The sequence below is a fragment of the Phytophthora infestans genome, genomic scaffold (assembly GCF_000142945.1).
Source record: "Phytophthora infestans T30-4 supercont1.95 genomic scaffold, whole genome shotgun sequence".
Classification (NCBI taxonomy): Eukaryota; Oomycota; class Peronosporomycetes; order Peronosporales; family Peronosporaceae; genus Phytophthora; species Phytophthora infestans.
Genome location: NW_003303664.1, coordinates 88178 through 101338, shown reverse-complemented (window position 1 = coordinate 101338; position 13161 = coordinate 88178). Strand labels below are relative to the sequence as shown.

Genomic DNA, 13161 nt, shown 5'->3' with positions numbered 1-13161 from the left:
TCATCCACGACACCAATAGTAGCTTTTGGTATCGTGTGAGCCACAGGATTACCATCTAGCTGTCTAGTGCGTCTGTCGTCGTCCTTGTCACAAGTATCCAAACTTATATCTCCTTGCTCAGGTATTGAGGCAACATTTCCAGCTGTAGCACCAACTTGTAGGGCATCAAGCTCATCAATCGCACTGCTCTTCGTACCTACATTAGCACTATGCAATACTCCGACCGAGTTACCAGTTTTCACGTAAGGTGCTTCATCTGCATACGCACTGTTGAAGTACCCAACAAGTGCTTCTTCCCCCAAGAAATAGTCTTGACCATTTATTCCATTTGGGTTGCCTCCAGGACGAACGTAGCGATAGCGCAAATCCAAACTTCTACTCGACGAGGGTTTATAGGACCATCCCACACGGCGTAACACTTTCCAAACGTCCTTGAAATTCACAGAATTATCTGTTGCATAAAATAAAAAACAAACATGTTATCACCTGCTACCCGTAGTCTATAGTCTAGTGACTATACAAGTGCCACACCTCGAGAAAGCTGTGGTGTGTTGCTGGCTTGAGACCTGCGCTGACGCTTTGAAGCCCGCTCAGCCATCTCTGCGCTCAGTTCCTAACTCCTCTCGCTCGCAGCTTTTCAGAAGTGAGGTCCAAATTGGACCTCCGAGATCCACTCTGCCTCCATGGAGCATCGCCACCTTCTTCCACTGTGGCAAGGCTGTCATTCACGGTACTGCACCTTGTGCCAATGTTGGGATAGAAGGAAGATTTTCGTGTGTTTTCGACGAATCATCAGTGCCGTCAATTATTTTCAGCAAATCATATTGCAGCAATCTGAACCATACATTATGTACTGTTTTGATTAAACCCTCTCAAATGCGATTAATAAGCTCGCAAACCCCTTCGCAATTGATATACTAAAACCCTACATGATGTACGGTTTTGAAAGTTTAACTTGATTAAAGTAGGTAAGGCTTAATATAGAAATGAATGGGGGTGACGAAAGGGTTAATAACGAACCAAATCGTTTGCCGTTAGATTAGCGGCTGCCTGCTTACTCTCAAACTCGTTTTGACCCTCCTTTTATTTCCGCATCTAGCTTTAGTAGAAACCGAGAACCGTCCTGTTGTCATTAGGATGCGCGTGAAGCTTTGAAGAACGTGTCGAAATTGAGATAGACACCCAAGTACTTCGGGTCGCTCATGTGGAAGGCTAGTGCGTAACTGAGTTCTTTCGGGTTCCAGTGTTTTTTCCAAATCCATTGCTCGAACTGAAGCTTTTGTAAATTGACGATCGTTTCATCCGTATTCCCACTTAGATCAAACTTGATCTTAGCTGCATTAAGTGCTCGTGCGAGGTCCAGATCATCATCAAAGCGTTTCGCTAGGTCCGATATAATAGCGAACTTGTCCGGGTTTTTCTCCTCATCTTTCATTTTGTAGAAGTAGGAGACCCACCTAGGAAAAGCGGGGTCAAAAAAAAGATCATCCCCTTCCATGTGAAGCTTAATGGCCTCGTCAGCTGTTTTTCCTTCGCGCAATCGCAATTCTGCCTCCAAGCGTAGTGCGATGCCTTTGTTTTTTCGAGCCAGGCTGCGTGATGCTTGATCAATCGTTTTCTTCAGTGTTTCGGCACCGTAGTATTTCGTCATCACCGACAACATCTCACTGTCTGCTGTCTCACCGTACTTTTTTTTCGTATAGGACGACCAAGTCGACAGCAATGGGTTTTGAAAGATTGACGTGTCGTCTTTGTGTAGGGAGAGACGGGTGGAAAATATTTTCTGCAGTTTTTATTTGGCCCAACCAATCGTTTTCAATCGCTTCGGTCAATCCAGTCAAAGAAACCGCCCGTCTCCTGTCATTCCTCAAGGTGGAATATGTCTTTAATATCACTTCATCGCTGAAACGGGTTGTCAGCTTGCTGTACAGCACTTCGATAGGCTTTCGGCCACTCACTCTCACGTACGAGAACCACGACGCTAGGCCTGGATTCGTCAATATGTCGTTACACTCGCCAGTGTCCAGACGTAGCTTTTTGAAAACGTCATCTTCCGTTTTACCTTTGTCCTTCCAGATTTTAAACTGCGCAGTTTCCATCATCGCGGACGCGGTTTTCAAATCAGGGTCGGACCTCACTTTAACCAGCATTTTAGGAACTTCTTCTTCGCCATGGCTCTTCGCTAACTTAAGTACCAAATACTCAGACGGATCCACCGTATCGTGCTTAGTCGCGTAGGATATAAATGTCTGCAGAGCTGGTTGCTTCAAGAATTCGAGTCCTTCGTCGGGGTTAAGATGTAAAATCTTCAAAACGTCGTCTTCCGTCTTTCCTGTGGCCAGCCAGTTCTTTATCTGAGCAGCTTCGATCTTCTCGGCATAGGTTCTCAATATCGGGTCAGACTTTGCTTTAGCTAGCATGTTAGCGAGTTTGGCTTCGCCATGGCTCTTCGTCAGCTTGAGTGCAAGAAAGTCGAACGGATCCGTCGTACGGTGCGTAGTTGCGTAGGAAAAAATGCGTCCAGAGCTGGTTGCTTCACAAATTCGAGTCCTTCGTCGGGGTTAAGATGTAGAATCTTCAAAACGTCGTCTTCCGTCTTTCCTGTGGCCAGCCAGCCCTTTATCTGAGCAGCTTCGATCTTCTCGGCGTAGATTCTCAATCTCGGGTCAGACTTTGCTTTAACTAGCATGTTAGCGAGAATGGCTCGCCATGGATCTGTGTCAGCTTGAGAGCTAGAAACTCGTACGGATCCGTCTTATGGTATGAAGTCACAATTGAGATAAAAGTCCTCAGATCTGGCTGCTTCAAGAACTCGAGCCCTTCGTCAACGTTAAGATGTAGAAGCTTCAGGACATCATCCTCAGTGTTTCGTGTAGACCTTATTATAGCTGCGCCTTCTCCAAATTTTTAGCAACGGCGCTCGTTCGGTCGCTGGTGCTAGCTGCATGCAGCATTTTTGCTAGTGTATCTCCTTCGTAGTGTTTAGCCAGTTTGAGCAGCAAGAAATCGTACGGATCCTCTTTGAGTTTGTCTTCCACGAACGCAATCCACGTGCCCAACAAAGGTTTTTCCAAAAAATCTGCATCCTCAACGTTCAGCTTCAGGCGATTGTAGATATCATCCGCCGTTTTCTCTTGACTAACCCAGTGATCGAGCTGGACGTCTTTTACCATCGTTGCAAGCCGCGAGGAACCCGGGCGTTGTGCTTGTTCCAGCAGCTTGGTTAAAGCTTCATCACCATACTGAGCGGTCAGTGTTGAAAGAAACGCCTCTTCGCTTAGCTCAGGTCTGGTGTTAGTCACAGATTGGGTCAATGCAGCATCAATACGCTTCGACTCCACTGCTTTGCCCCCAAGTTCTGTCACGCTGTCTTCTGTGGCTTTCTGGCGGTTTAGATTTTTTGCGAAGTTTTTCAGCGTTGTAGCCCTAGACTTAATGAAATCGCAAAACTTCTCGACACTAGACACTCTCTCTTCCGAGCTGCTGTAACCTCCATCCTTTGCTGACCATGTCTGCATTCTCAAGCGCCGATCGGATTTAGGGCCCACGCCGCCGACTAAACCCTTGTTTGGTACCGCGTTGCTGTTGGGCACCGTGGTCGACACTGAACGAATGCTGACGCATCCCAGAAGAACAAGAGCCATAGCAGTATGAAGTAGCTGAAATGCTTGTTTAGACTTTTTGCAGCCATTGCGTTGAAAGGGGGTAAATTCCGTAATGGCCGGTATCTACGTGGACGGACAGCTTGTCTTTGGTTTACGTCGGCCTTCCGCAAACATAGTTTCAGTATTATTAGAGCCTTATAAGCGAAATTCGCGGGGTGGACAGCATAGGATTAGCGAATAGATCAGCTTTTATGCAAACAAATCGTAGCTCATTTGGGATAAAAATAAAGGCTTAAACGCGCGAAGACGAGGTGGAGTACTGTACTGCAGATTAGAAATAGAGAATGATAATGTAGAGCTTGATATTGCAGATACCCCAACATTTTGAAAATGTTACATTTTTTTTATCTCTTCACATCTCTATATACCAAAAAATACCGTGAAAATAGCTTCAGTAAAGTGAAAAAAGTTGTCGCTAAAGTTTGTGCTGTTGCTGACAGTGTCCTTTTTTGTTGTCTTTCATATTCCCCGTAAACTTGAATGATGATGATGACGAAATCCTTTTTATCTCGAGACACCTTTTTTTTACAAATGTTGTTTACGTGGTCTCATTGATTATGAAGATAAGAAAGATTCTTTCATCATCAACATTTAAAACTTAATGATGATGATGGTGGCTTCCACTTTATTTATCCGTTGTTCTCTGAATTTTATATCCAGAGTTTTAGTCTGCGGGTCATTCTGACCCAAAACTACTCTAACTTCTTATTACTCAGATCTCAAAATAACCTTTTCAAAACAGAGCCTACATAAATCTACTTCAGCACTCGATACGCCTGTTAAATAAGATCTACATTGCTTTGTCGTACCCAATTTAGTGGGTTTCCTTCTCTAAACATGCAAAACCTGTCATTTCAGTTTGTATTAGAAACATTTAACCAAGAAGAATGGCAATGTATACCTGAGCATCCTCTGTACCAGTGATGTCACCCAGGTGAATGTTGCTTGTGTCGGCCAAGGGTAACATCACTGTAAATTACGACTAACCGAAGCAGTTTAATCCGCGTGAATGTTGGTCGAACATATTTAGATTTCACGCGGCAGCGGAGCATGCAGCAGATGCGTTCGATATACCAATGGTAAGACAGGGGTCCGCAAAATGGCTATGGACTATTGATGGGGAGGGCAAAATCCCAGCTCCGTCTATTATGGGCACATAGTCCATAATGGAAATACCTCATATTCTTTGATCTGTGTGGACTGTCCATAGCTACCTTCCCGTCTCTGTCGCTTTGCATATCGATGAAGGCAAAGCACAACCTGGTGCACAAGCTTCTAGAAGACAGGCTCTAGAAGCTGTAGGAATTCGTGAGCTTCCAAAAGACAAGTTCAAGAAGCTGTAAGAATTCGTGGCGAGCTGCCACGCGGGACCAACTAACCCAGTTGAAGCTCTGCTAAGACAACACAATTCATTTTGCTTTTCTTTAGTCAACTGGACCACAAGGAATACTTTCTGGACGCACCAGAAGCCGCGGCAACAAGGGGAGGCAGGGGGACTGCTGCAAAAACGCGTCGACCTGCACGGCGTGAAGCGTAGCTTTATGAAAATGACAACAGATGCAGATCACGATGTTGAAATGACAGTGCCCCAGCCCGTTTTCGAAGTAATTAAACCGCTAAGTCTCATGGCCTGGGACCAGACGTCATTAGTTGCGTGGGTGCGGCAGCGACGACAGTATGAAGCTAAGGTTCGTAATCGATGTGCCATTGCGGGCGAGTGATGTGACCATGTAGTCACCTCAATACGCAATTCTATCGAGCCGCGAGTTCTAGAGCACCTAGCGCGTTTCGTGTTGAAAAAGAAACAGGACTCAGCTACCAATGAAGATCTTGGACTGGCGATTACACAACGTTGCTCATCGCTACAAAACAGACATGTTACTTATATTGATCAGCTTTTTGGCGACCGCCTCAAGATGGACTTGAGAATTGAAGATACCGAGGCGCGTATCGTGGCCTAATTTGTGCTGTTTGACAAGATTGTCGAGGACCATGGATTAAGTGGGATTTTGGGCAGTGGGAGTGAAAATGAACCCACGTACGGAGAGCGGATGAAGCTACGGTGCAAGACGTTGCTGAAGTACGTGGTACCGGACATGCTAAAGCTAGAGATGGAGCGCCTGGCTATTGCTAAGCCGGTTCTCAAGAGAGATGACTTTGCATTGTATGAAGCTTTGGTCGAGCGCGCGCGTGAGCAGCAGCGCTACCATCGGCTCTCACAGGAGCTGATGATGACTGACAAGCCACGAGTGAATACAAGCGGTAAGAAGACGCTCTCGAACTCAAAATCACGGGCCATTCAGCAGCAAGAGCCGTCGGCAACCCGGTTCCCAACTAAACCAGCACGAAAAGAGTTGGAGAAGCCCCGTATACCGCCACGTGATGGCTGTTTGGTGTGCAGTGGAGCTCATTGGGTCAAGGAATGCCCGGTAGCTAGCGAGTCCGACAAGGAAGCTGCATTGCAGGGCATGAATGATATGAAAAACCAACGGTTGCGAGCAAAGGCTGTTCGTTCCATGGGCTCGCCAGGGGAACGCGCCGCCATTATAAACGACGTTCTTTAACCCCCTGGTTCCCAACGTCGTAACTTACGCCATAGCAAATTTAGTATGTCGTAACTTACGACATAGAGAAAGCAACAACAGAAAATGGCTCAAACCATACTTTATTCAAGTTAATTCAGGAAAATAAGATGGGAGAGGTAAATCAAAATCGCATCAGAAACAGGCCAGGCGGGAAGGGAGACGGAGGGAACGGGAAAGAGACACGTGGATAAGGATAGGATAGGAAGCTGTTTCCGTGCCATTCCAGAATTTGCGCAATGGTGCGCATCCGGTCCAGTACGCGTGGCAAGACAGATGCTGTTGCTGCTGCTGCCAGGGACATCGACTTCAAGCACTTGTGGAGACAGCTGCGAGCAGTTGGATGGTCATCGAAGAGACCAAGCGGCATCGAGACGGAGTGGAGGTACGTGACTCCGAATGGTGTCGAGGTATTTGTTGGAGAAGATGCGGTCGTGATGCATGCGATAGAGTCCGGTTTGCTGGCGAATAGCGAGGATGAAGAAGAGAAGACCGAAGACAACGCCAGCCCCAATGGCAAAAACGTTGAGGAAAGTGATATTCGAGTATCGCAGATCGACACAGGAGCACAGCTGTCACAACACACACTTGATGATCGCTTTGGCTCCTCGAGTGACTCAGACGTCGAACTTTCGCAGGCCGCAGTGCCACGAGCGTTTGGACTATCATCGGGAGAGCTCGAAGCTGCTGAATCACATCTAAATGCAGCAACAAGCCTTCACTTAATGTCGGAAGCTTCTGGCATTGATAGTGAGGCTGAAAGAGATGACTTTGGCGCTGCACCCTCAGGCTCGAGGCTTCGTTCACTCTCCAACGTCAAGCCGGATGTTAACTTTGGCGCTGCACCCTCAGGCTCGAGGCTTCGTTCACTCTCCAACGTCAAGCCGGATGTTAACTTTGTCCCAGAGGATGAAAATATGAGCGCCTATGAAAGTCTCAGCTCTGGCCAGAGCGACAGCGACGGCGTGGACGACGGCGACGAAGATTCCCCCTTAGTGGATACTCCAAGCGATGATGATGTCGTATCGGACGCTGACGCTCCACACATGGACGAGGCATTCGTCGAATCACTTCTTATAGGGCAAGATGGTGTCAACAAAAAAGCCGCGGAGGCAAGAGCTAACGCATTACGAGCAACGGAATGGTCTCCCGTATCGTCGGAGTTTGAGGAAGCGTCGCCCGCGTACCCGGGACTCAACGCAGAAGTGGGCAAGCCTGTACCGGAGCTACGCAGCGTCTGTCATTCACCGCTTCTGACTCTCTTCTACTATATGCCAAAATCACTGTGGGTGATGATAAACGTTGAAACAAACCGGTACAGTATGCAACAGATCGAAAAGCGGGCACAAGCAATACACGTCAAGCAGCTGGAGCCTAAACGAGAAACCCTCACACAAATCCGCCGGCGTTTAAAATCAAAACCAGCGTACCAGACGCACGAAATCCTCCAGGTCCTAGGACTTCTCATTGCACGGATGTTATGCCCACAGAACCGCCGCCTTGCGGCACACTGGTCGATGACGGAGGACGGGGCAGTTCCGGCTGGAACATTTGGCCGGTTCATGGGTCGCAACCGCTTCCAAGACATCTTACGAGACCTTCACTTTGTGGACAACGAGGGTGAGCGTGCACGTGACAAGCTGTGGAAACTTCGGCCCGTTGTCACCAAGCTCCAGGACCGGTTTCTGGCTGGATGGTCTCTTCCGGCAGTGTTCTCATTCGATGAGGGCGTTCTTCCTTCCACTTCTAAGCGCAATTCAACCCGGATGTTTATGCCGGACAAACCTCACCGGTATGGCACGAAAATATTTATGTTGTGTGATGCAATAACAGCATACTGCCACAGGTATGTATTTTTAACTTATGTCGTAACTTACGCCTTTTGAGTTTCTGTCTAACATCTATGTTGTAACGTACTAGATTCGAAATGTACGCTGGAAAACGAAATGCTGGAGACACTGGCGACTCTTCATTCGACCATATGACAGGTGCTGCGGCGGCTGCTCGTAACCTGAAGAGCGTGCTTCACGAAAATCGTCGCCATCTGTGGCACTTAGTCGTGATTGATCGATTCTACTCGTCAGTCCTTCTTGCGATCGAGCTCCTTGGTATGAGTGTTTACGTGTTGGGCACTATAATGACGGACAGACTTGGCTTTGACAATAATGTCAAAGCGACTAGGAAGACACGACCGGCAAGCATTCCTCGAGGGGCGTTCACATTCTCCCGTTCTATTGCTGTCCCAAGTATGGTGGCATACCAATGGTGGGACAGCAAACCCGTGCATTACTTGTGCACGGGCTCTGTGATGTCGGCTTCGTCAATCAATAGGAATGTGAAGCGCGTGGGACCAGTTACTGTGCCATGTCCTGCAGCTGTGACGGATTATCAGCGCTGGATGGGAGGTGTTGATATTCATGATCAACTCCGCCTCCAGAAGTTCTCGTTACAGACGTCGACCAAGTTCAAGAAATACTACATGAGTTTGTTCTTGGGGCTCGTCGACCTAGCGTTAGTGAACGCATACATTTCACATAAGGAAACCGCACGAATTGCTGGAACGGCGGCGACGAGGCGTGGAGACTGGTATTGCATCCTTCAGAATCAGCTTCTCCAGCTCAAGGCTGAAGACTTTGATGGTGTCGTGGCGACTCCACCACCGCTACGCCAAAAGCGCCAACGTGCTCCAGTGCGGCTTACCCATGAAGTGGAACAGTCGGAAGATTGGGTGACTGTCAGCGGTGTGCAAAAGCGACGCCAGCGATCCTGTAAAGTCTGCGCATTACTCAGGACCGACAAAAAAAAGAAGTCTTACGCTACGACTTTCTTCTGTGAGCGCTGCTCGCTGGACAACGCCAAATGCTGGCTTTGTAACAAGATCCGGCATACCTACAGGGGTGAAGCAAAGACCTGCTTTGCAATCTGGCATGCCGATTTTGACTGCGGTCAGGCGATCCCTGTCACCTAAAGAAAAGAGGTGTGCTGAGGCGTCCCGGGAAGAAAGCTGGACTGCGGAAGAAGACTCGCCGAGAATTACAGCTTCACAACGGGGAAGCAGACGACGAGGGGTCTGGAAATGATAATGACAAAAACCAGTGAGACCAGTTTGTGCACAAGAGAAGTGATGAAATGCCAGGTGTCAGATTTGATTTGTGGTAACTTCTGAGTTGTAATGCAGTTTTCGCAGATTTGATGCACGGGTTGCTGCGTCTTTTTCCTTCTAGGTGCCGGCTCTCGCGCCCTTTGTTTCATCCATCGGTGTCAGTTACGACATTGAGCTAGTGATGAACACAAGAAAGGAGTATACCTTACGACATTCCTCAGTAAACCTGTTCAGATTTAATATCGCTTCCCGCAGACGTCTATGCACATCATACAGAACCAAAGTAACTACGCACGTCGTAAGTTACGACATAACAGTACCGTGACTTATACGCTAGCTGTCATAAATTCCGGGAACCAAGGGGTTAAGTGCCATTCCGAGCGGATACCGGTGCTGATTGCAAATGTGATCACACGTCAGATTGTTCATGAGCTTCAAAAGCTGGACGTTGGTGTAAGCATAGTAAAACTTACTACTCCTATCAAGGTGGCGTTGGCCGATGGTAGACTTGTACAATGCTACGAGCAATGTGAAGCGGACGTGTCGCTGCTTACGGCTGCTGGTCCTGTGCGTCTACGGCACGTAGCCTGCGTGATTATTGATGGTGACACGGTCGAGCTGCTAATTGGCTATGTTACCCTTAAATCCCTGGGAAATTAACGTGGATCAGCTGCTGGAGCAACTAGCAAGCAAATCCGGACTTGATTCGGACGGAGATGACTTACCTGACGATGATATTGTTGGTCTGACGAATTCCGAGGAGATAGCGGGCTGTTTGGACACTCTCCTAGAAGCGGCGAAAGCTGCCGGATTTCCTCAGCACGCGATGGCTAAGTTGCATGAGGTGGTGATGGCTGGGTAGTTCAGTGGAGAACGAAGTTAGGGGCAGACCCACCAGCTAAGCTTGAACCATTGCAAGTGGTGCTAGTCGAGGATGCAGTGCCTTTCCGATCTAAACCCCGGCGATACCCTCCAGTAAAAACGAAGTCCTTGCTGAGTATGGCAAACAACGGGAGAAGTTCAAGCTTGTCTATCGCAACGACCAAAGTCGATGGGCGCGCGCAGCAATCTCAGTGCGCAAGAAGGGACCCGAGGAAGAATACCGCTGTACGAATGACTACCGTCCTACTAGCCGACGCACCATTCCGATAGCTGGTGCTATGCCAAATCTTTTTTTGGTGATTGCGAAGGTCAAAGGCGCATGCGTTTTTGCTACGTTCGATCTATTTAAGGGATTCTGGCAGCTCTTGTTGCATCCAGAGTGTCGAAAGTACTTCAGTTTTATCACTAGTGATATTGTGTATACTTTAACACGTGTTCCTCAGGGCGCAACCGATTCTCCAATTCATTTTCAGAATCAGATGCAGGCAGTCTTCCATGACATGCTCTACGAGAATATTTGGATTTAAGTCGATGATATTGTCGTATTCGTGAAAACAGTGGAGGAATTCAATGCGGTGCTACGTTAGCTCTTTTCGCGTCTTCGGGAGTATGGTCTCAAGCTTAATGTTAAAAAGAGCTGTCTGTTTGCCAAGGAAATCACATGGTGCGGCCGCCGCGTTGATAGCGATGGCGTTCGTCATGCCCTGAGCGGGTGGCTGCATTGTGCGCTCTGCCCCTGCCTGCGACCGCAGCAGCCTTGCAAAGGTTGCTGTGCGGAGCTTATTGGTTACGGGAGTCTATCATTGAGTATGCCAAGCATGCAGCTCCGCTGCAGTCGAAGTTGGATGCTGCGTTCGATGGTCGCAGCCGGAAGCAACGCTTCGCAGAAGGCCTTGCGCTGGCGTGGACCCCTGCTGAGGAGCCACAGTATCGTGATTTCTTGGATTGTGTGGCAACATCGACAAAGCTAGCATTTTCTTCGGAGACGGCGACTGAGTTTGTCACCACAGACGCTAGCGACCGTGGCTGGTCTCTAGTGATTTTGCAAGTCGCTGAGTGGGATGATTCAAAGAGTTTGACGGATCAAGCTCATAAGCTGGTTATTTGCAAAGGCGGTATATTTAAAGGGGCCCAGCCGCACTGGTATATCGCTGAGAAGGAAGATTTCCCCTATTGCGAAGGCGGCGAAAGACCTGGAGTACCTATTTACTTCGCTCCACTGGGTTCAAACTGTTTTGCGACCATGCCAATTTGATTCAGATTTTTTGCCCACATACGGAAATTCTTAAACACGTCCGTGGCAAGTTGCAGCGTTGGTCGCTGATACTTTCTGACTGTCGCTATGAGATTTAGCATGTCAAGGGCTCTGATAATGTTTGGGCGGACTTAGTTTCACGATGGCTATCTTCAGGGGATACCCAACCTGCCGCCGCGAAGGCTGTTCGTACTCGTTCTTCACCAAACGTGCCACGACTCGGTCCCAGGGGTGACGCTGTTTTTGTTTGATCAAGTGTCGCCGACGTCGGATTAGCCCTACAGTACTACCAACGAGCGGCTCTCGCGGCTGCAACTACCGACGACACCGGGCTCATTTTTGCGGAGGGCAAGATGTGGATCCCCACACAGGCCAAGCCCTTACGACTCGCGTGCTCATTGTCGCGCACTGTGGTTTTAATGCACACCGAAGTGCCGATGTCATGTTGCGCCAGCTACATACTAAACACTACATGAAGTCGATGGAAAAACACCTAAAAGATTATGTCGCGAAGTGCTTCCTCTGCAAGCATGTCAAGGGAAGTCAGCTGATTCAACGACCGTAGAATGAACCGCGAAATCCTGCAGCTCGTAACGAAGCGTTGCATTTTGATTTCTTGGCTATTCGTACGGAAGTACACGCTATTTACTTGTGTTGAAAGACGAATTAACCCACTTTTGCGAGTTGGTACCTTGTGATTCTCCTACGAGCACTGTGACTGTGGCGGACATATTGGATTGGGCCAAACGGTTCGGAATGCCAGCAATGTTGGAGTCAGACAACGCAGCACATTTCAAGAACATGCTGATGGATGAGCTTCGAAGCAGGATGAAAGCGTTGCATACATTCGTGCCAGTGTACATACCTTGTGTGAATGGCACGGTCGAGCGATTGAACCGCGACATCCTACAAGTGATGAGTGTGCTCTTGTTAGAGTACCACCAGAGCTGGGAGCATACGCCGCCGCTTGTTCAGGCTAACCTCAACCAGATTCCTGTGGAATCACTAAGCGGCAAGGCACCGCTGGAGCTGTTTACGGGCCTACATGTACCAACCCCGCTGGATACGGTGCTGCTACCCCGCAGTGCATACACCAACGATAAGCTATTGCACAAGAGTCTTAATGCATTCAAAGAAGAGCAGGAAGCTCTGCGAGAGAGCCTTCACTCAATGCACGGAGAAGTGATAGATCGCAAGGAGCGCACGCGGCGTTATCAGAGGATGGCGAAACAGGGCAACCTTGAGAGCTTTAATGTCGGCGACTACGTTTTATGGTCTCGCGTAGATGGACGCTTACGTGGAAACAAATTGATGGTGCGCTGGGTGGGACCGTATCGATTAATTGAGGCTCGCGAGTACTCTTTCATGATCGAGCATCTTATCACCGGCGATACGTTTGAGTACATGGCTCAAGACTCACGTTTTTCGATGACGCCGCCATGGACGTTACTGAGGAAATATTGGATCATGTCGGCAAGCAAGCAATTGTCCTGGGCGTTGAGCAGATGTGCGAGCATCGGTACAGTACTGTAACCAAACAATGAGAGCTTCTGGTTTCCTGGAGAGTGCTGCAAGCGATTGAGGACTCTTGGGAGCCATTTCCAAACATGGCTCGTGCTGTACCCGTCCTGGTCGATCAATATATTGAGCAGCACCAATCCTATGGCCTACGGG

The 13161-nt window shown here is 48.5% G+C and overlaps 2 protein-coding genes across 2 annotated transcripts; one reads left to right on the top strand and one right to left on the bottom strand.

The window, feature by feature from the left end:
- Positions 1-2882: 2882 nt before the first annotated feature.
- PITG_19523 (secreted RxLR effector peptide protein, putative) lies at positions 2883-3644 on the bottom strand (the record flags this gene model as incomplete). The annotated part of the gene is made up of 1 exon (XM_002996945.2): positions 2883-3644. One exon carries the CDS (start codon positions 3642-3644, stop codon positions 2883-2885), a length of 762 nt encoding a protein of 253 aa, XP_002996991.1.
- Positions 3645-10856: 7212 nt separating this feature from the next.
- Positions 10857-11357, top strand: PITG_19522 (uncharacterized protein; the record flags this gene model as incomplete). The annotated part of the gene is made up of 4 exons (XM_002996944.1): positions 10857-10871; positions 10942-11228; positions 11270-11280; positions 11329-11357. 4 exons carry the CDS (start codon positions 10857-10859, stop codon positions 11355-11357), a joined length of 342 nt encoding a protein of 113 aa, XP_002996990.1.
- Between the last annotated feature and the right edge of the window lie 1804 nt (positions 11358-13161).